Source organism: Neophocaena asiaeorientalis, unplaced genomic scaffold, assembly GCF_003031525.2.
Source record: "Neophocaena asiaeorientalis asiaeorientalis breed wild unplaced genomic scaffold, Neophocaena_asiaeorientalis_V1.1 scaffold84, whole genome shotgun sequence".
Taxonomy (NCBI): Eukaryota; Metazoa; Chordata; class Mammalia; order Artiodactyla; family Phocoenidae; genus Neophocaena; species Neophocaena asiaeorientalis.
Genome location: NW_020173656.1, coordinates 2,259,034 through 2,280,612, shown reverse-complemented (window position 1 = coordinate 2,280,612; position 21,579 = coordinate 2,259,034). Strand labels below are relative to the sequence as shown.

General features: G+C 41.7%; 1 protein-coding gene across 1 annotated transcript; it reads left to right on the top strand.

Moving 5' to 3' along the window:
* MATN3 (matrilin 3) lies at positions 1-19,862 on the top strand. The gene is made up of 8 exons (XM_024747823.1): positions 1-211; positions 4,385-4,951; positions 7,698-7,823; positions 8,619-8,744; positions 10,362-10,487; positions 13,246-13,371; positions 17,932-18,042; positions 19,698-19,862. Exons 1-8 carry the CDS (start codon positions 1-3, stop codon positions 19,751-19,753), a joined length of 1,449 nt encoding a protein of 482 aa, XP_024603591.1. The 3' UTR covers positions 19,754-19,862.
* Positions 19,863-21,579: the final 1,717 nt, after the last annotated feature.

Sequence of the window (21,579 nt, the reverse complement as noted above, 5' to 3'; positions counted from 1 at the left end):
ATGCTGCGCCATCTGCCGGGACTGCTCCTGCTGCTCTGGCAGCTGCTGCTGCTGCCACCCCCCGCCGTCCCCGGCCCCCTGGACCGCCCCGGCTTCCTGAGGTTGGGGACCCGCGGCCCAGGGGGCAGCCCCGGACGCCGTCCCGCTCCGGCCGCCCCCACCGGCACGCCCTATTCTGGGGCCGGCCAGCACGGCGGGGCCCGCGGCGCAGGTACACGGCCTGGGCGGGGACGGGAGAGGGACCCCAGGCCGAGAGGGACCTGAGAGGGCCTCAGGGAGGGACACCCTCCAGGAAGGAGGGAGATCCCCGGCCGGGGCCGGGCGGGATGGTTGGGTGGGCAGGGGCATCAGGCGTTGAATGAGGAGGAAGAGCCTCCGTCATCCACCAGGTATTCCCTCCATCCCAGCCGGAGCCAGACTGTGGTGCAGGAGAAAGATCCCCTCCCCGATGAATCTTGTGGGGATACTGAGGTCCAGAGAAGGGAAGAGAGAGATGCCCAAGGTCACTCATAGTCAGGGCTAGACTTTGGGTCTCCTGAAGGTCAAACTCCAGCAACTGCCCCCTGAGATTTGGGCAGGGAGGATGGGGCAGCCGTGGGAACACCAGGCGCCTCTCAGCTCTCTGTCCTAGACCCACCTCTGGTTCAGCTCAGTAAACCTTTCCTGAGATTCTGCTTTTTGTTCTCTGGTTGAGCAAAGCTCCTAGAGCAGCAGAGAGGGAAGATCATCTGACACAGCCCCTGACAGCACATATAGGGAAACTGAGGCTCGTCAAGGGGAGGGGACACAGCAAATCAGTGTCAGAGCCCAGAATAAAACTCAGGGCTCAGATAACTCAAGCATGGAACTTGCCACTGCTTCAAGCTACCAAGCTGTCAATATGGTTTACATAAGGTTTTATCTTCATTACCAAAAAGTCCAGCATCAGACTTGTTAAAGTCCTGCTTTAAAGAGAGGCTGCATCAAACCATTTTCTGGATGTCCAGTCTCATCTGGCCAGTGATGCTTCATGGCCCAGGTTGATTTGTGTTGTCTACCCCTCCTGCACCTTTCTGGATAATGTTGAGGAAGAGCACAAAGGATTCTTTCCTGCATCAGCTCCAGTGGGCTGGATTTGATATGGCGAGAGCATTGTCATTGAGACAGGGAGTGCCAGGGTTCACCATGGTTCAATTCAGTTAGTAACCAGTTGGTTGCTCCAGGCCAGGAATGGGGGTAGGGGAGAAGCCTTTCTCCCAGAATTTAATTTTACCTCTTGTCCTGATCCACCTCCCTTGGGGAAGCATCTGGGAGGTAGAGGAGGGATTCTGCGTGGGGTGGTCAATGTTCCTCCTATGCAGTACTGGTCCTTTATTACCTGAAACCCAAACCAATATTGAATGATAATTCTTTAATAAACACAACATTCCACCCTTTTTCAAATTCACTTCTTTTTGCACCCAGAAACTGCTAAGCTTTGCTATGGGCTTTTATTTCTAGCAGAGCTATCAGAAATGGACAATTATTGTGAGTAAGGAAACATTTTAGGAAATTCAGATTCTCATTTTCTTGGTTTCTGAGAATCAAAGTGCTGTAATCTAGTAAAGGGGAGTGAGATTCAAAAACAATTAATGATGAGGGCGTCTGAATCAGGAAGTAAGCAGATGCTCACAGAATGTCCTGCCATCTGAGTCAAGCCCCCTGTATTTTCTATTCCTGCTGTAATAAATTACCATGAACTTAGCGGCTTAAAACAACACACATTTATTATCTAAGAGTTCTGTGGCTCAGAAGTCTGACACTAGTCTCACTGGACTAAAATTAAGGTGTCAGCAGGGACATGTTCCTTTTGGAAAGATCTTAGAGGAGAATCCGTTTCTTTGCCTTTTTCAGCTTGTTAGAGGCCGCCACCATTCCTTGGCTCGTGGCCTTTTCCCTCCATTTTCAAAGCCACCAAAGGCAGGATGAGTCCTCACATGTCATCTCTCAGATCTCCCCTTCTGCCTCTCTCTTCCATTCTGGGAGCTGTTGTAATTACATTGGACGCACCAGAATAATCCAGGACAACATCCTCAATCTCAAGCCTTTAACTTAATCACACATGCAAAGTCTCCTTTACCATGTAAATTAACATAATTACAGGTTCTGGGGATTAGGACATGGACATTTTTGGGGGGCATTATTCCTGCCCACCACACCCCTGTGACCTCCCATAGATGATTCCATGTGAAAAATCAAGTGAAGAAGCAAGGAATCCTGCATGTTTACTTACAAGAACATAGCCTCGATATTAGTAAGGACACCACTTGGGTGTTAGTGACAGCATTGTCAGATATGGGTTTGTATCACATGTAGTTTTCCCTTTACTCAAATTATGCAAAAACGTCCAGATCCAACTCCTGGAAGGATTTTCTTCTTCTTTGCTTTTGATGCATGGTAATTAGGGATGAAATGAAATTCTGGAGGGTTTTTTTTTTTTAAAGAATTAATTCCTTTTGTCCTAGCTAAATACATGACGCACAGCATATTTCAGGCTGGTGGCTCAAAGTCACCAAGCAGGATGTTTACTAGGTACATGAGGTAATATTAATTTTGGTAGTAGAAAATGTTCCTTCAGAGAGAGGCAACCATGAAATGAAAGGTCCCTTTGGGCTGGGAGTCAGGAAACCTGGAGTGCAATCTACCGCTATTTTCTACCACTTTTTAGGTCTTACAGCTTCCTGAGACTCAGTTTTCTCGCCTGTAAAATGGGTATAAAAACAATCTCTGCATCTCTAACTTCACAGGATTGTTGTGTTGGAATCCTGTGATCCCTCAGTGGTATTGAAAGTAGGATATTATTTATTGTTTTAGTTAATACCTCTAGGAATCAGGCTAAAACCAAGAGGATACTTTACAGTTTTTAAAAGGAAACTATACAGAGGCATAATTCCTGCTCCAGACTGGGCTTTTTCTGTCATCAACTGCTTAGCCTAGGAATTTATTTTGAATGAATAAATACCTACACCTTTTCCCCCTACACACTGAGTAAATTGCCTTCTTAGAGTTGCATCAATTTCCAGCCCCCTATTAGGAAAGAAAAGAACCCTGAATGACACTTCATGCCCAAGGATCTCATTTCCATTCAGGGCTTGGTGTGTGTGTGCATGTGCGTGTGCGTGTGCGTGTGCGTGTGCGTGTGTGTGTGTGTGTGTGTGTTGAAAGAAGAGGAATGGCTTCTTTCTTAGCTAGTCCTGACTTTTGGATTTGATTTGGGTGGCTAGGAGAGGGAGGAGTATAGAACGAGATTAGAGGAAAAAAGGATAAGAAGGATGTGCTGAAAACAGAAATGTATTGTGTTGCTGTAATGTGCCAGGTACTTTTGTGTGGGAACGATGCAAGTTTCTTGAGGGCAGGGAATCTGGCTTATTTGCTTTTGTAGCCCCATGGCTTAATACATGGTAGGCTCTCAAAAAAATATATTTGGTGAATGAAAAAAATGAAAGAGAGGTGACTGAGACACTTTGGTGGGGGCAGTAGGACAGATACTAGGTCAAAATCTCTGCTTCTTAAAACAAGACATGCTGACAAAGATGGAAGTCAACAGGGACCAGATTAAGTTGTTATCCTTCTTTCCACTTTCAAACTGTAACTCAGGGCTAGTTGGACCTCAAAGTTCACTAAACGTGAGTGAATGACCAGATGGAGGGAGAATTTAGGGCTACTCTGGAGCAGTTTTCACCGCCTTGGAAGTGGAGTAAAAGAAGGAGGTCAGCACGAGAGCACCAGTGTGCCTTACCTCACACTCTGCCATTGCCCAAGGGGCTCTGAGGCCTGGGCAGGCAGGGGAGGGCACAGTGAGGGTGCCCTGAGTTCACCTTTCACACGATTCAGGGTCACTGTCCCATTGCCTCTGATGGCCAAGAAGCCCAAGAGAGGTCTGGAATCCATTCATTCCTGGGAGTCTAGAGGAACCTTTGAACAAAACTTTAAGCAGAAGGATACGGTTCCCAGTGAAATTTCAAGACTCAGCCAGCCTGTAGGGGAGATATTTGGGGAAATGTCACACCTCTATGTGAATTCTCACTAGGGTATCCTGAAGGCCTCAGTGCTTTCAACATCCAAAGGGAGGGTGGTCTTGGGGAAGACAGCAGACAGTGGGGTATTTGGGATCAAGGGATGCTGGCCAGAGCTCTCTGGGTGGGAGAACTGACCCCCTTTCTTTCTTGTTTTTTTTTTTGTGTTGGCCTGGCCACACGGGCATGTGGGATCTTAGTTCCCGGACCAGGGATCAACCCTCGCCCCCTGCAGTGGAAGCGTGGAGTCCTAACCACTGGACTGTCAAGGAAGTCCCAGAACTGCCCCATTTCTGACTGTGGTCTGCTCATTGCTTAGTCATGTCTGTTTCTCACACCCTTCTTTGCAGGTGTTTGCAAGAGCATGCCCTTGGACTTGGTGTTTATCATTGATAGTTCTCGTAGTGTACGGCCTCTGGAGTTCACCAAAGTAAAAACCTTTGTCTCGCGGGTAATTGACACTCTGGACATCGGGCCGGCAGACACGCGGGTGGCAGTGGTGAACTACGCCAGCACCGTGAAGATCGAGTTCCATCTCCAGACCCACTCGGATAAGCAGTCCCTGAAACAGGCCGTGGCGCGGATCACACCCTTGTCCACAGGGACCATGTCGGGCCTGGCCATCCAGACAGCGATGGACGAAGCTTTCACAGTGGAGGCAGGAGCTCGGGGACCCGCTTCCAACATCCCTAAGGTGGCCATCATTGTGACAGATGGGCGGCCCCAGGATCAGGTGAATGAAGTGGCGGCTCGGGCCCAGGCGTCCGGTATTGAGCTGTACGCTGTGGGCGTGGACCGGGCAGACATGGAGTCCCTCAGGATGATGGCCAGTGAGCCCCTGGACGAGCACGTTTTCTATGTGGAGACCTATGGGGTCATTGAGAAACTTTCCTCTAGATTCCAGGAAACCTTTTGTGGTAAGTCTTTGCTTCCAACTAGAAAAGATGTTATATAGTCAGACATTGTGTATCCGAAAAAAAAGAGATTTATTCTTTTTTGGTGGAAATTTATGGAAAACTTAAATATAAGCAATGCTTTTTCATATGTGTGTATTTTTTTTCTTCTTTTTTTTTTTGCGGTATGCGGGCCTCTCACCGCTGCTGCCTCTCCCATCGCGGAGCACAGGCCTCGGACGCGCAGGCCCAACGGCCATGGCCCACGGGCCCAGCTGCTCTGCGGTGTGAGGGCACCTCCCAGACCGGGACACGAACCCACGTCCCCTGAATCGGCAGGCGGACTCCCAACCACTGCGCCACCAGGGAAGACCTTTATTTTATTTTATTTTTTTTTTAGCAACTTAAACATACTTTGTTGGTTTAGAAATATAGAGCTGCCTTATATATAACTTGGTTTGCTCATAAAAATCTTCGTGTTTGCATTAGAAATGTGAAATTCTGGAAATATCCAGGGTACATGATCCTGCTATTCCCTGATGGGGTCAGAAAAAAATACAAATACAAAAATCTCCAGACACCTCTCTTCTCCCCTCTGCCCACCACATTTTTTCCAGATATTTTCTTTAGTTTTTCCATCTCTAGATTTAACAGAACTCTGCTTGTTTTTGGGCAGAAGACGGGGACTGTGTCTGTCTGTGGAAAGATCAGCTGGCTTCTATTCCAGTGTAACTGTCAGTCAGTGTGTACACTTAGTGAATACTCCAGTTTTCAGATTCAGCTCGGTGTCTGATCATTCCTTGTGGAGGGAGAGGCTTAGGGACCAGGAAGATTAGGATTTCAGCTCACTTGTGAGATAGCAAGAAGCAGGGTATTTTTTTAAAAATTTTTTTAAATTATTCTGTTACTGTTCTTCTCCTTTCTTCCTTTAGGTTGGAGCTTAAATCCATGCATGCTGATTTAATTAGAAGTTTTAGCATGAATCAGCCAAACCCATGAATATGAATCCATTCAAGGCTCGGGTTTATCTGTAGTCACTGACCAGAATTATGAATCTGTGGGACTCAAACTTTTTAATTTTTACTTTAAAATTTATTTTTATTTTTCATTTAAAAATTTCTGTCTTCCTTTGTTTCTTTCTTTTTATAGTCATGCCTTATTTTTTATCATTTGGAGATAATCTTTCAAAGCCCTCTGTGGAATTATCTAAGCAGGTGTGGACAAATTTCTAGTTCAGGTGAATTTTAAAATGTAGATACCTTTTGCTATATAATCGATTTCACATTTGTTTTTTCAACACGTGTTTATTGATCACTGATGATACAAAGATAAGGTAGTCCCTCCCTACCATCAAGCAACAGTCTGCGGCTGGGGATGAGACAAACAAGTGAACCAATAATTACAATTGTAAATTTCAAGGAGACTTTATATATAAATGAATATGAAACTCAGCAATCAACAATTTGTCAGGAAATGAGAGACGAAGTCTTGGTCTGACCTCATCTCAACCAGACCTGGCCGGGGACCCTTTATCTTTCCTGCCCTAGGACACTGGGTCTTCACAAGCTGTCCTTGGCTTTGGTGGCATTGACTCAGCATTCATTGGTTTCCCAAAAGAAAATAGCTTTCTTTCTCCCAGAAAATCCCCTGTGTTTGTGGGTGAGAACTTTTCCATAAAGATGCTGGTCTATGGCAAGGCTGGGTCTCAAAGATAGCACCTGGGGTTGGGCTTGAAGAACATAAAGTAACAAGTGGTGAGTGGTCATCTTTTCATTCTGGTATGAAAGATCTGCTTGTTCTGGGGGAAAAATACCCTCTCTATGGAAAAAAGACTGAGAGGTAGCTGTTGTAGTCAACGAGCTGGAAAGATTATTCCATGAGAAGGCCCTTCTTGGGAAAATATTAACCTGTCCTGTTGCCAAAATAGTGGAGGCTGGGTGACCTGCCACAGGGGTGCCAGCCTCCTGCAACAGGCCTCCTTGGTTTCTCAGAAATGACTAAATTCATTGATTCTTTTATCAAAACACGTCACTGGGGGAAAAAAATCTGAGGTTAAAAATGGCTCCAGGAGCAAAAAGATGAGGATGCAGTTTAGCTAATGTAATCTAATTTGTTGTTTTCTTCCTTTTCTTTTTACTGGTTTGTATATAGCATGTAAGTTTATTCTCCTGGCAGATATGAGAGTCGCATGCGTATACATTTGGGCTTAGGAACTCATGCCGCCTATTCGGAAGGCAGTTAGCTATGTTGCCCTCCACCATTTGCAATTTCAAACATGTCAGTGGGTTCCAGGCCTAGAGGAAAGCCTGGGTGTGAATTCTGTTTAGACACAAACTATAGAACCCTTGGAAACTGGGTTCTGGTGGCAGTGGGACCCCTAGCTCATAGAACTTCAGGAATGACATTACTGTTCCCTTCTTTCTGTTGGGAAGCAAAAGTCTTTTTTTCTGGCTAGGTGGATACATTGAATAAAATATCGAATTGCCTGATTCATGTAAAGTGTTTGGCTTCAGCTCCAAATTCAAAATTCCCTTTCTTTTTTGAGAAAGTCAACCACAAGATCTATGATTTTAAATTAGTTACAATTTAAACATTACTGAGAGTGGTGTTTATAATAAACCAGGGGCAGGAAACAAGTAGCCAATTTTTAGAGTGAACTAAAGGTAGAATCAGAGAGGAACCTGGAGAGTGATTTGTTTTGACACAGGAGGAAGTATCTGAAATGCTTCTTACCTGTCGGCGCTGACTGTTGTAAATTTCCTTTGCACAGCTCTGGACCCATGTGCGCTGGGCACACACCAGTGCCAGCATGTGTGTGTCAGTGATGGGGAAGGCAAGCACCACTGTGAGTGCAGCCAAGGATATTCCTTGAATGCCGATAAGAAGACGTGTTCAGGTAAGGCTGCTTAAGGGGTGGTGGTTGATGGAAACTTATCTGGGGACTCACCCCAGGCTTTGGACTGGCATTATGCTTTTCTCCTAACTGCCCTGTGGTGGATTTACTGTTATCAATGACTTTTCTTGAAAAGGAACATGAGGAGAAAAGTGAGGTAATACCTAAAACAGTATGTAATACTGTAAGTAATGTAATAGTATAAGTACCTGTTATAGTACTTATTACTAGGTTTAGAGAGAAGGGTTAGTAGGGAAAAGGGCTAGTGAGGAAGGGGGCTAAAACTCTTCGTCCTTTTGAGGTTTTGGATTTTTTTTTTCCTGGGTTTTATTTCATTAAATACAAGCTCCTCTTACCTGTCTGTGACCGTAGAAGATTCATGGAATCTAGAAGTGGAAGAAAATCTAGGGAGGTTCTCACTCATCTGCTCTATGAATACTCACGTACAATCAATGAAGAGTGGGAATTAGGTCCAGTTTGTTAAATCCTAGAAAAAAGTTTTAGAGAGGAAGAAAACTTAGAGATCATTTAATTCAACCTGCTCATTTAATAGAAAATGAAACTGAGACCTCCACAAGAAGGGAGAAGACTTACCTACCCATGTCATGGGGTCTGTTAGTGAAAGAGTCAAGGTGAAGTGGGTTCCCACCCAGTCCAGCAGGCTTCCTCTCGTGCCAAGCTGTCCCATTTCATTAGCACTGTGTGTGTGTGTGTGTGTGTGTGTGTGTGTGGGGCCCGTAGTTATTTATTTGCCGTGTTTTCCATGTGTTGACATTTGTCCTGATCATCTTTTGATAGTTATTAATAGGTGTGCTCTTAACACTCACGGCTGTGAACACATCTGTGTGAACGACAGAACTGGCTCTTATCATTGTGAGTGCTATGAAGGTTATACCTTAAATGAAGACAGGAAAACGTGTTCGGGTAAGTGGGGGCAGAGGCTTTACTGTTGCCTCCCTGTTTACCTATCTCCCTAGTCAGTGTTTGGCGGGGGTCACATCCACGGGGAGCTCGGTCTCTTTTCCTCTCTTGCCATCTTGGGCTTTTCCCCTTTCTTATTAGAAAAGTTATAAATGGCAGCATGTGTGTCTCATGACCCACATGTGTGAGTGTGTTATTTCCTTCTCTGTACCCAGCCCTAAGAGTCCTTTCCAGAATCTAAAGACAATTTAGTATGTGAAAATCAAATAACAGCCCACAAGGAACTTACTACTTACAGAAAGAAAAGCAGTCATTCCATAGTGGAGAAACCTGGCAGACACCACGTCAACCAAGACATCAGAGTTAACATCACCAGCAATAACACACAGTGACGTCATGCATCTCCTGACATGAGGTTCTGAGGGCACAATAGCACTTCTGTGGTATTCTTGCTAAAAATTCAGAATCATGAGGAAACCTCAGACAAACCCAAATTGAGAGACATTCTACAAACTAATTTTTCAGTAATTTTCAAAAGTGTCACAGTCATGAAAGGCAAAGACAGACTAAAGAAATGTCCCAGATTGGCGGAAACTAAGGAGATGTGACAACTTAATGCAATGTGTGATCCTGGATTGGATCCTGGACCAGAAAAAGGACATTAGTGGTGGAACCATTGGCAAAATTTGAATAAGGTCTGTAGGTTAGTTAATGGCATTGTATCAGTATTAGTTTCCTGGTTTTGGTAATTACACTGTGCTTATATAGGATGTTAACATTTGGGGAAACGGGGTGAAGTACTGGATTTTTTTCACTATTTTTGAAACTTTTTTATAAGCCTGAAGTGATTTCAAAACAAAAAGCTCAAAGATAAAAAAAAAAAAGTTAAAAAATATCATGTCAGTACAGAGAAAAATACATTGAGTAGCAATTTGGGTCTTGAGTTCTGATGCTGTTCTGAGTCATTTGGTCTACTTTGGACTCAGTTTCCTCATTTATTACAGGAGAGGGTCGAGCTACAGTTTCTTCAAACTCTAATTCTATGTCTTTCTGATTCTAGTATAATTCGTCCCACAGCTGTTAGAATCTCTCTGATTCAGCATAAATACAAGAAATCTAAAAGGAACGCTTTAGAAAGTATCATGAGATACTTCGATTATAAGAGCTCAGTATAGGGCTTCCCTGGTGGCGCAGTGGTTGAGAGTCCACCTCCCGATGCAGGGGACACGGGTCCGTGCCCCGGTCTGGGAAGATCCCACATGCCGCGGAGCGGCTGGGCCCATGAGCCATTGCCGCTGAGCCTGCGCGTCCGGAGCCTGTGCTCCGCAACGGGAGAGGCCACAACAGTGCGAGGCCCGCGTACCGCCAAAAAAAAAAAAAGCTCAGTATAGATGATTCTGAAAAGGGGTGGGGAAAAATAGAAGCATAAGTATTGTGTGTGTAGGAGTTTGTTTTACTCAGCTAATTCCTAGTGAGAACAGATATTACTGATGACTTTGAGTGGTTTCTAATAAGTTTGCCTCTCTGCATTGCTAGCTGCAAATAAGAAGATTTCTATATATGGCTGATAAAAGACTTTTCCACGTTTAACATCTTTTCTTCTGGACTTCTGTTGGGCAGCTCAAGATCAGTGTGCTTTGGGCACACACGACTGTCAGCACATTTGTGTGAATGACAGAGCTGGGTCTCATCACTGTGAATGCTACGAGGGCTACACTCTGAATGAAGATAAAAAAACGTGTTCAGGTAAGGTCCACTCAGTAAATTCTTTCATCCGGGGCTCTTTCTACTGCAGTGAAACCAACTTGCATTTCACCAAGGGAGAGATTCTTAAAGGTAATGTAAGGAATCGGGCTTCAGACATTCTACCATGCTTTTCAGACCAAGGTAAACATTGCTCAGGAGGCAGTGAGCTCACTAGGTTTTGCAAACATAGCTCACTTCAGAAAATTACTGGGTAATGGGTAGGGAGTGGGGGATATAAGAAAAGCTAATTGAATGTACGGTCCTAATCCAGGAAAATTTTATAGCTCTGTAAAGCAAATAGGAAACTTTAGAGGAAGTCAGCTGGACAGTAAGTATTTGGTGTGATAGGCTGAACTGATCTTTTTCCAATTAAAACTTGGCCTGGAACTTTTCTGTAGCGTTAATCTTAAAGCCAGATCGTTTTAGTAAAGGAGGCTTTGTAACTGACTGAATTAGACCCACACAGATCTTCCAGTAAGTCTGAAGCAAGTCCCTCCCTGACAGTTTCTAGATGATCAGTCTTGGGTGAATGTGAGACTTATAACTTGGCGAGGAAGCCCTTGCCGGAACTGCTAATCCTCATTAATTTGATTTAAACTCACTGACAGAACAGAGTGGCATTTGTAATGTAAAACCACTCCTAAGAGAAATTCCTAGCTCTCAGGGTGGTGTTTAGTTTGGGCATATTCAATATTTTTTTAGATTTTATGTATGCTTTCCTCTTCCTTGAGATGTGATGTGTGACCTTTTCAAGAGAGATTAAAGGAAGTGGCATATAACTAATTCCCCTTTTTTTAAAAAAATGAGATCAATAAAAGAGTTCTGAGCACCTATTTTGTTCCCAGGACTCTGCTAAGCACTGTGGGGATGTAAGGAAGCATCAGCTTCTGCCTCTGAGCTACATACAGGCTGGGTGCAAGGAGAAACAGCTCCTTAAGAAAGCAGGGACTCTTAGCCAGGGAGAGTGACTAAGGGCGGGAGGGGCTGGGAGGCAGGAGGTCTGGGATGAACACAGAGGGCTGGGACTGGAGGTGGGCCTCGGCAGGAGGGCCGATAAGGCTTAGATGAAGGAGTGGAGAGGGCAAGGGCAAGGGGAGTGGCTTGCACTGGTTTGTTCAGGGGGTGGGACTAAGTTAGTTGGATGGAAAGGAGTCAAGGCTGCACTTCTCAAACAGTTACAAGTATCCCTCTTGGTACTTTAAGCAGGACCTTTAATCTGAAGACCTGGGAAGAGGAAACAAAAACACATTTACATGTAAACTAACAGATATTATGGCATAAAATGGACCATTTTATTAAAAAAAGAAATCAAAGGAGATTTTCAGTTAAGGCAGACTACTCCAGGCAACACTTCCAGATAATGGTTTGCCAACATTCTTCAGTGCCTACTGGGTACCATGCACGGTTCTAGGCATTTTAGGCACAGTCACACATTTACTGCTCACAGCAACTTTACTCACAGCAACTTTACAAGGAAACTGAGGCACAGACAAAGTAACTTGCCTATGGTCACTTGCCTAGTGAGTAGCAGAGCCAGGATCTGAACCCAGGCACTTGCTCTGGTGGTTACATATGCTCTCAAACACTAAGCTACACGTCTCATGGTGCAAAGCACAGGACAGCAAAAGGAGATAGAAGAAAAAGACGAGATGGTGAGAAGCTGGTATTTATATATTTTACAGCAATAATGGATGCCATTCTAAAACTGGGTCAGATCCCCTCTAATGGCCTGCCTTCCCCTTGCTGGGCAGTGGCAAGGCCTGTAAATTAAATGTGGAGACCCAGATCACGGGTCAGGGGCTGGAGGCACATCCACTTGTTATCGCTAGAGTCGCTGCTAAGCTGGGCTGAGGGGAAAACAAAATGTTCTGCTAGTAGGCATTTTGCTGGAAACATCTGAATTGTAGTAGTGAAGGGGAATATCAGTGTGAAAGTTGGAAAGACACTATGGATAGATTACCTAGGGCCTTACGCTTCATGAACAGCTGTTTTATAGGCAATAGTGAGCCATGGAAGGTTTGTGAGCATAAAATGACACTTAAGAGGAGAGTTAGAGGAGAACAAATAAAGTAGTTTGGCTTCTGCAATGGCCGAGGAAGAACCTATGTATCCCAGGAAGCCCTTGTTCCTTGTAATGTATTTACTTGTGACAGACACAAATACTTCCCTATCCAGTCATACACACCATCACCATCATCATCATCATCATTGTTATTATTTTTTCTGTCTGTGTGTGTGTGTGTGTGTGTGTGTGTGTGTGCAGGCCAGTGTTTTCTGTCCCACTTTAAGCATCAAGGGCAGGCCCTTGGTCAACATAGTTTTTGTGCAGCATCAAATGTAACTCCATGTGCAGGTAGGTCCCTAATAATTTATTTTTGGTGATGGTGAAGATGATCTGTGTATAGCTGGAGAGGTTGGAGGCATTCATGGTCATCAGGAAAGGCTGGAGATAAGTTCTGGAATAGAATCAAGACTCAGTGCAGCCCCAGGACTGCAGATAGCAAAAAAGAGAAGGCACCGAGATAGCTGCAAGAGATAACAAGGAACAAGGAACAAGGAACAAGGAAAGGGGTGTGGGATAGGGAACGGGAAAAGAGGCTCTCTCCTTCTGAAACATGGGAGACGCATTGCTGACGACTGTAGGATTCATTTGCTGCACTTGTTGGCACCGAACGAAAGCTTCTTTCTCCCGGAAGTCTGTGTTTAGTTTCCAGTTGTAATTTGTGAATATTCTCTTTCCTGACCCATTCCTGGTCAGTTCGTAACCAGTGTGCACTGGGCTCTCATGGGTGCCAGCACATCTGTGTGAATGATGGGGCCGCGTCTTACCACTGCGATTGTTATACTGGCTACACCTTGAATGAAGACAAGAAGACATGTTCAGGTAAAGACTGTCCCTTTAAGCCTAATTCATGTGCTAGGACAGTCTTAGGAGTGAGCTTTCCTGTCTCCAAGTCTGAAGCACGCTTCTGTGTCTTGCTCCTTGGTCAGAATTCTCCAGTGGTTCCCAAACGTCTTCACAATGCAATAATTCTACCTTTCCACCAGGCATCCTACCCTCCATGGTCTGATTCCATTTTTTTTCCTAATTAAAGTCTCTCCCTAAGTCCAGGTTCTTTTTTAATTACAGTAAAATATACATGACATAAAATCTAGCATGTTAACCATTTTAAGTGTCGTCCAGTGGTGTTAAGTACATTCACATTGTTGTGTAACTATCCCACTGTCCATCTCCAGAACTTTTTTTTATCATCCCAAGCTAAAGCTCTGTACCCATTAAACAAAAATTCCCCATTCCACTCTCCCTACCCATGGTAACCACTCTTTTTCATCTTGTCACTACATTTGGCACCAGATTCACTCCTTCTCTCCAAGGCCTGTGATCCAGCCACATGGACTGTTTGATATTCCTGGAGCATGCCCTGTACTCACCTGTCTCCATCCTTTACTGTAATCTGCTTCCCTTGCCTCTTCTGCTTGTCAAAATCCAAGAACCACATCCTTGCCAACGTTTGGTTTTGTTGGATTAAACTTTTGTCAGTCTGGTAGATGTAAAGAAGTATCTCCCTGTAGTCTTTCTTTTCCCCATTTCCTGGTTACAAAAGAGGCTAAGTCACTTCAGTCTCTTATCTCGAAAAGCTGTTTATGCCTTTATTTTTCTATTGGGTTATTTATATTTTTCTTACTTATCATAACAACTCTTCACATGTCTGGATATAAATTCGTTGTTGTTTTTATGTGTTGCAAATATCTTCTCCTAGACTGTATTTATATTTCCACTTCTTAAATGACGTCTCTGCAACAGCATTCGTTATGTTTTAATTCTTAAGCTGTGCATTGGGTTTATCATGCATTCATTTTTATGCATTGTGAGGCATTTGTCTTTATTATGCATCTTAACTTACATCAGTGTCCTATAAATTACTTTTTGTGAATCAAATGTTACAAAATAATGTCTGTTTGTTTAATTTCCAGGACTAGCTCAGTTTTTACCCCCTCTACCAGAATTCCCCTTATTCTTCCATGGAACTGTGTCCTCTTTTTCAGCACTGGATGCCTTGTGTTGAGGTTACTTGTGTGTTCCTTCAATCCTTCCTTCATCCAATCAATAAATACAGCGTCTGCTATGTTCTAGGCACTAGGTATACAATCATGAACAAAACAGGTATGGTCTTTGGTAACAGTCTAGGGGGAAAAGACAAGTACATAACACATTTATAAATTAAGAGCAGTGATGGAAGAGAACAGAATGGGGGTTGGGGAACCTATTTCAGGTTGGGAGGGTCTCTCTGAGGAAGTGGCATTTGAATGCTGAGGATCAGCGGCAGGTAGGTTGAGACTGGAATGCTGGCGGAAGGAGGGAGAGCAACGCCAGGTCCTGAGTGGTGGCTTTAGTGGGGAGAGGAGGTGAAAGGCCACCCCTGTGACGGAAGCATGACCAGCCAGGGATAAGTGTGGGGTAAGGCAGTTTGGAGAGTTAGGCGGGGTCAAATCATGCTGCTGCTCTGGGGCATGGGAAATTCTATGAGAAATGGGAAGTCACGGAGGGTTTGTAGCAGTGGAGCAGCGCAATGCTGTTTATATTTTTAAAAGTCACTCCAGCTGCTGTGTGAACAGCGGATTGAAGGGGATGAAGAGCAGAAGACGACCAGTTCGGGGGCTATTGCAGTTGGGCTAGGATGGTGACAATGTGGTAGAAGTAAACTGATTCCAGACATGTTTTGAAGGTAGGATGAACGGGGCTTGGTGACAAACTGGATGTGGGGATAGGATGGGGGTGGAGTAGGATGGCTTTCCTATTCCACTTGAGCAGCTGGAAGGAGGGGGTATCTTTACTGAGGGGACTGAGAGTGAAGCAGATTTGGGGAAGAAAATGCAAGTTTTGGACTTGTGGTTTTATGCTCCTGTAGACCCCAAGGACCACGGGTAGTAGATTTTGTCTGTACTCTTAGCATCTACCATAACACGTGACAGTTACTCAGCAGACACTTCTTCATTTGAAGTAAAGTGTGGATCAGTTTCTTGGGGAGGGTGAGGGTTAATAAGGAGCAGCTTGCTTGTAGAATTTGAGTATTTCTGGGTGCTGTCTTCCTATCTTAAGTGTTTAATCTTCAGAAAAATCAGTCTTGGGCACTTTTTCTTCTCCTGGAAGGTGAGGATTCCAGAATGGTTTATAATGGCTTAGGCTCTGACCTCATTTCTTTAGCCATTCACCTATTTATTTGTTCAGCAAGTATTCATGGAACTTCTGTTCTATATCTAGTACTCTGTTACGTCCCGAGGAAGTAACTGGAGACAGATTAATGTTTTGTGGTTTGCACTGTACAAGTCTTTGCACTACTTTTGTTACATTTATTCCTAAATATTTTATTCTTTTTGCTGCCAGTGTGAATGGATCCATCTCTCAACTTTCAATTGTGCAACATCCCAGTTTTCTATGGGGTGTTTTAATGAGAATATTACACTGAGCCCCTACCCTCACAGAGCTTATAGGCTATCAGGCAAGGTATACTGGAAAGTATCATAGGTACCAATTTTATACTCTGTACAGGTATGATGGGCATGTACTTGATATTCAGTAGATACTTTTTGGCTTACTAATTAATTTACTGATCGAGATGGGAATTTGAGCTGGCTGTCCCTGAAAGTTTCAATAGGATTTAGACAGCTAGATAGATTAATCAAGTAAATTTATGGTCCTCCAGCCCTGTATCTTATCTTTGTATTGGGTTGACCAAAAAGTTCGTTCGGGTTTTTCTGTAACATTTTACGGATAGAATGTGGGAGAAAATGCAAGAGCAAAGGACTACTCTTTGTCTCCAAGCAGTACTACTACTCAGTTGGAAGCTTATTCATCAGTCTTTAGATCTGGAAGTTACTCTTATTTCTCTTAGGCAACTTTAGGGGCTATGATATTGAGTAGGAATAGCCGCCTCACTGAATTACAGAAAGCAATTGGAGTTAGAATCATCATTCTCCCACGTTCTTTGCTTAAATGTCAATACAAACCTGAATTTTTAGTTCCAAAGTATTTATGGGTAAGTAGAATTTTCAGTTCAAACCATTCAGTAGAATAATAGTCTGTGTAGGAAATCAGGAATTACCTAGTTTTAAACCTTGAAATGTTTTGGCCACACAAATAGAGGACTGTTTTCCTCATTTTCATTTTTTAAAATTGAAGTATAGTTAATTTACAATGTTGTGTTAGTGTCAAGTATACAGCAAAGTGATTCAGTAATATATACATATATAACTTTTCAGATTCTCTTACATTATAGGTTATTACAAGATACTGAGTAGAGTTCCCTGTACTATACAGTAGGTCCTTGTTGTTTAACTATTTTATATATAGTACGGATATGTCTTAATCCCAAACTCCTAATTTATCTTCCGCCTTCCCCCAATCCCCTTTGGAAACCATAAGTCTGTTTTCTATGTCTGTGAGTCTATTTCTGTTTTGTAAATAAGTTCATTTGTATCGCTTTTTTAGATTCTACATGTAAGTGATATATGATATTTGTCTTTCTCTGTCTGACTTACTTTACTTAGTATGACAATCTCTAGGTCCATCCATGTTGCTGCAAATGGCATTATTTCATTCTTTTTATGGCTGAATAGTATTCCATTGTATATATGTACCACATCTTCTTTATCCATTCATCTGTCGATGGACATTTAGGTTGTTTCTATGTCTTGGCTATTGTGAATAGTGCTGCTATGAATATTGGGGTGCATGTATCTTTTCAAATTAGGGTTTTCTCCAGATATTTGCCCAGAAGTGGGATTGCAGGATCATATGGTAGGTCTATTTTTGGTTTTTAAAGGAACCTCACACTGTTCTCCATAGCGAACATTTTCATTTCGTAATGAGTACACAGTATCACAAGGGATTGTCTTATCTCTGCATTCTTGGCTTCTCCCTGCATCAACTTAAATATTTACTTTATATCATGGAAAATTTCAGACAATTACAAAAGTATAGAGAACAATAGAATGAACTCTCATATAACCATCACCCAGCTTTGACAATTGTAAACTTTTCCTCAACATCTCTAACTCAGTTTCTTTGGTAACAAAGTCCACAGTACTTCCTCCTCTTTCCATGTGCTCTTATATTCTTTTATCTCCTAGAAAATGCATTTAGGTAAGAATTAAAAACAGAAGTATTGGACTTCCCTGGTGGCGCAGTGGTTGAGAGTCCGCCTGCCGATGCAGGGGACACGGGTTCGTGCCCCGGCCTGGGAGGATCCCACATGCCGCGGAGCGGCTGGGCCCGTGAGCCGTGGCCGCTGAGCCTGCGCGGCCGGAGCGGAGAGGCCACAACAGTGAGAGGCCCGCATACCGCAAAAAAAAAAAAAAAAAAGGAAGTATTGAATCACAGATTTCCTGATTTGCTATGATTTCTAATTAGCTATAACATTTTGTGTATTGTCATTGTCTTCAGCCATTGCAGAAGCACGAAGACTCACCTCCACAGAAGATGCGTGTGCGTGTGGGGCCACACTGGCATTCCAGGATAAGGTCAGCTCATATCTGCAGAGACTGAACACCAAGCATATCCTTTCTGGAAGGTTTTCTGCTTCTGCTTGAAGCCAGCCTAGGTACTACAATTGAGCTGACATTTTAGGACATTCCACAGGACAAGTGCCTTATTCATTAAGTTTTAAGATGAGCCATAGTAATACACAGCTTTAATTTCTTTACTTTAGAGTTCTTTTAAAATGTTTTAAGACCGTTACACCCATTCTTATTTACATGTAAGAGCTGTGTAATTATTTATTTTTCTAGTGCTTCTCCATAGCAGTATAAGCTCCTAATTGCACTCTATTTGACAGTGCTATTACCCTGATTCCTTAGTATGACTTTCTTATTCAGAATCTGTACATGTACAATCGAGTCAGCTGATTAATGGAGTGTGATAGTTCAGACGACACATAGCTGTGTGCTTTGTCTAGCCAAGTGGTCAAAAAGCAGATTTCAAAATGTAACACGGTACTACCTCAGAAACTTTCAAAATCAGTTTTTTAGCCAAAGGAGTAATTCAGGAAAAGTACTTTTTCTTAGCGTAGTTCAAGTTAACAACACCTTTCCTAGGGATCTTAGAGGCATGGTATTCAGACTGTGATAGGGATACCCTAGGGGTATGCAGAGACTTTCCAGGGGTATGTGGGGACACAGAACATTTTAAAGGAATCAATTTCCAAATCCTTCACTTCCTTAAATCGATCTGCCTACAATGCAACTTGGGGTCAGTTGGCATTCTCTTTTCCCATCTCTCACTTCAGTGTCACCATTCTCTTAAATTTATACAAGAAAGGCATACCTCTTACTTACCCTGAACTTTACTAAGGTGAATTTCTTGGAAAGGTAAACTCTCCAGAGAGCTTTTAAATTAAGCCCTCATAAACACATCTCCCCCAATTCATCCCATTAGGAGATACCTTTCTAATTACAATTCACCTTTTATTTTTAATGATTTTATGTCAAAATTGTGACTTATTCGCTGTTTGGATCAACTGTGTCCCCATAATAGTTGTAATGGTAGCTCAACTGAGACGATTAAAAAAACTTAGCACCTTATGGTCAAAGAAAATTAATTCAAAGGTAATTTCAATATAAATGTGTATGTGCTTGTTGTTTGTATTGTTTACACCAGAGAAGTATAATAGAGTGATAAAGAACAGATTTCCAAGATTCAAAGTAGAATAAAATTGTGGAGGAAGTAGAAAGGAAATACAAATTCAAGGAAATATTTTATTTTAGAAGAACAACAGTAGTAACAATTCAGTATGGTATTAATATTACATGGGATACATTTAGAAGACTGACTTAAATTTTGTTTTAAAGCATCAATATTTATAATATAGCAGAAATTGCATATTTGCAACTAAAACTTATGATGAAAATTTTCATGTAATCTAAATAGGCACAAGATTCACTTATTTGTCAAAATTATTTTAGGGGACATATGAACAAAAAAATGTTTGAAGACCACTGCTTTACATCATGCTCGCTAAAGAACAGAATATCTGAGTTTTAGATAGATTTTTGGTGAGAAAACAATTTCACTCTTTTTGTTCAAAATAGAACTTAAATATATACATATATATATATATATATATATATAATCTTGTATTGAAGTGTTTGAAAGTGTGTTTGCATTTTCTAATGTCTAAAAATATACGGTGTTAGCCTTAACAACTTAGCCACTTGATGACATTTTGGAGAAGTTGCAAGCAAATGAATATGGACAAATACATCGTTAAATTCCTCAAATTTTTTACCTGGAAATATGAAGCATTTGGTGTATTTAATACTTTGGCATACTCCAGTGTTCCTGCTAGTAATCTGCCATTACCAATGCTTTAATGTTACTGGATAAGTAGTATGAGGATCTTCTGGAGAATCTGTATCATTTTTCTAAGGAAATAAATGTCCCTTATTCAGAGCAAATTTTAGTGTCTCTAAGCTATGACTGTGAAATGGTAGGAAACAGAGTGAAAAGTTTCATAATTTCTTTCTTTCTTTACTAATTGAGCCATTTAATTTTTTAATGTCTATATTAATAAGATAAACAGGCTTAAAATGCGAACTTTTGATCTGTTTTCTTGATAGTATTTATAGTGTAAACCAGTCTTGTTACTTTAGAGTGTAAATTGTACAGGGTATTTACACATAAAAAGTTCATATAATTGAATTGAGATGAATACGATTTAGAACTATATCTTCATCACTTTTTGTTTTTTTCTCATTTTTGCCAGAGTATTGTTGAAGCTGTGATCAGGAGATTGTAATACACATGCTTAAGTATAGTTAATACAGATTAAGTGAACTGTTATATGTCATTTTCAATTCATTCTGATGTTAGAAAGAAACACACAACTAGTTGTGAATTAAGTGTTAAACTTTTTACCAAGGACAAAAAAACCCTAAATTTACTTTACTGTTTTACTCTAGGATCCAGTCAATAAAATTATATATTTATAAATACTGGTATAATAAGTAACAAAACCTAATGTCTTTTAAAATGTTAATGATAAGCCTAACTCTTTTTTTTCACTTACATATTTGATAAATTTTTTTTCCGCTTTTATGCTTATAACTTTTAGAAAAAAATAGTTCTTTAAATTGTATACTACTCATTCTTTTCTTGGTTTATGTTGTGTTTAGTATAATAAAAATGTCAATATCTTTATATATTATTGTCATGCTTTTTTTGGGTAACTCTTATATCAACTTTGCCTATTAACATATTTTCTTAAATTAAGCTGAATTACGATTATTTTGAATGAAACAGTTTCTTGTCAAAGGACACAACACTGTGACTCCTCCTATAATTTAATCTCATGCTCTTAAAATTAAAAATTTAAGCTCAGGTTAAACAGAAAGGCTTTAATCAAGATTGTTGTGGGAGAGGGAATAAAACAAAATTACATAAATTCAGATAAAATAATGATGAGGGTACATTAATATATGCACTTGAAAAGAAAATATAACCTACAGATGCAAACCCAGAAACAGTAAAAAATCTAAAATATAAACTGTAAAAGGAAGACATGAAAAATGAACACATCAAAGGCAGTAAATATTATATGAAACCTTTATTGTTATTGCTCAACATTTTTGAAAGCACCTGACATAGAGCAAGTATTATTTTCCAAACTTACTTGAGCACAAATCAGTTATATTAATATATCACAAAGAAATGGTGTTATAGGAGGAATAAATGAGAGCTCATGTGCAAGAACTAGGGAAAGGTATTTAAAGAGAGACAAATTTTCAAGAGTGTGACCATCAATAGCTTGAACTAATCATGTCTTAAGCTTAACCAGTTGACTGGAATCCCCTGGCTTAGATAATTGATTTTTTTCTTGAGTCCAGTATAGGGAGCCCGTGATCCGGTGCCAACAAACATATCTTAGGGATGTAGTTGGTGCTGAAAAAGATACACATTCATTTGAAAACAAACAAATTATCTGAATGGGATCGGGCTTAAGTCTGGGAAGGATTTCTCAGGGAGACCTGATGTGTGCGTTTGGCTAGGCGCAATTGGCCAAGGAAGCAGGAACGTCATAGGATATATAAAATGACC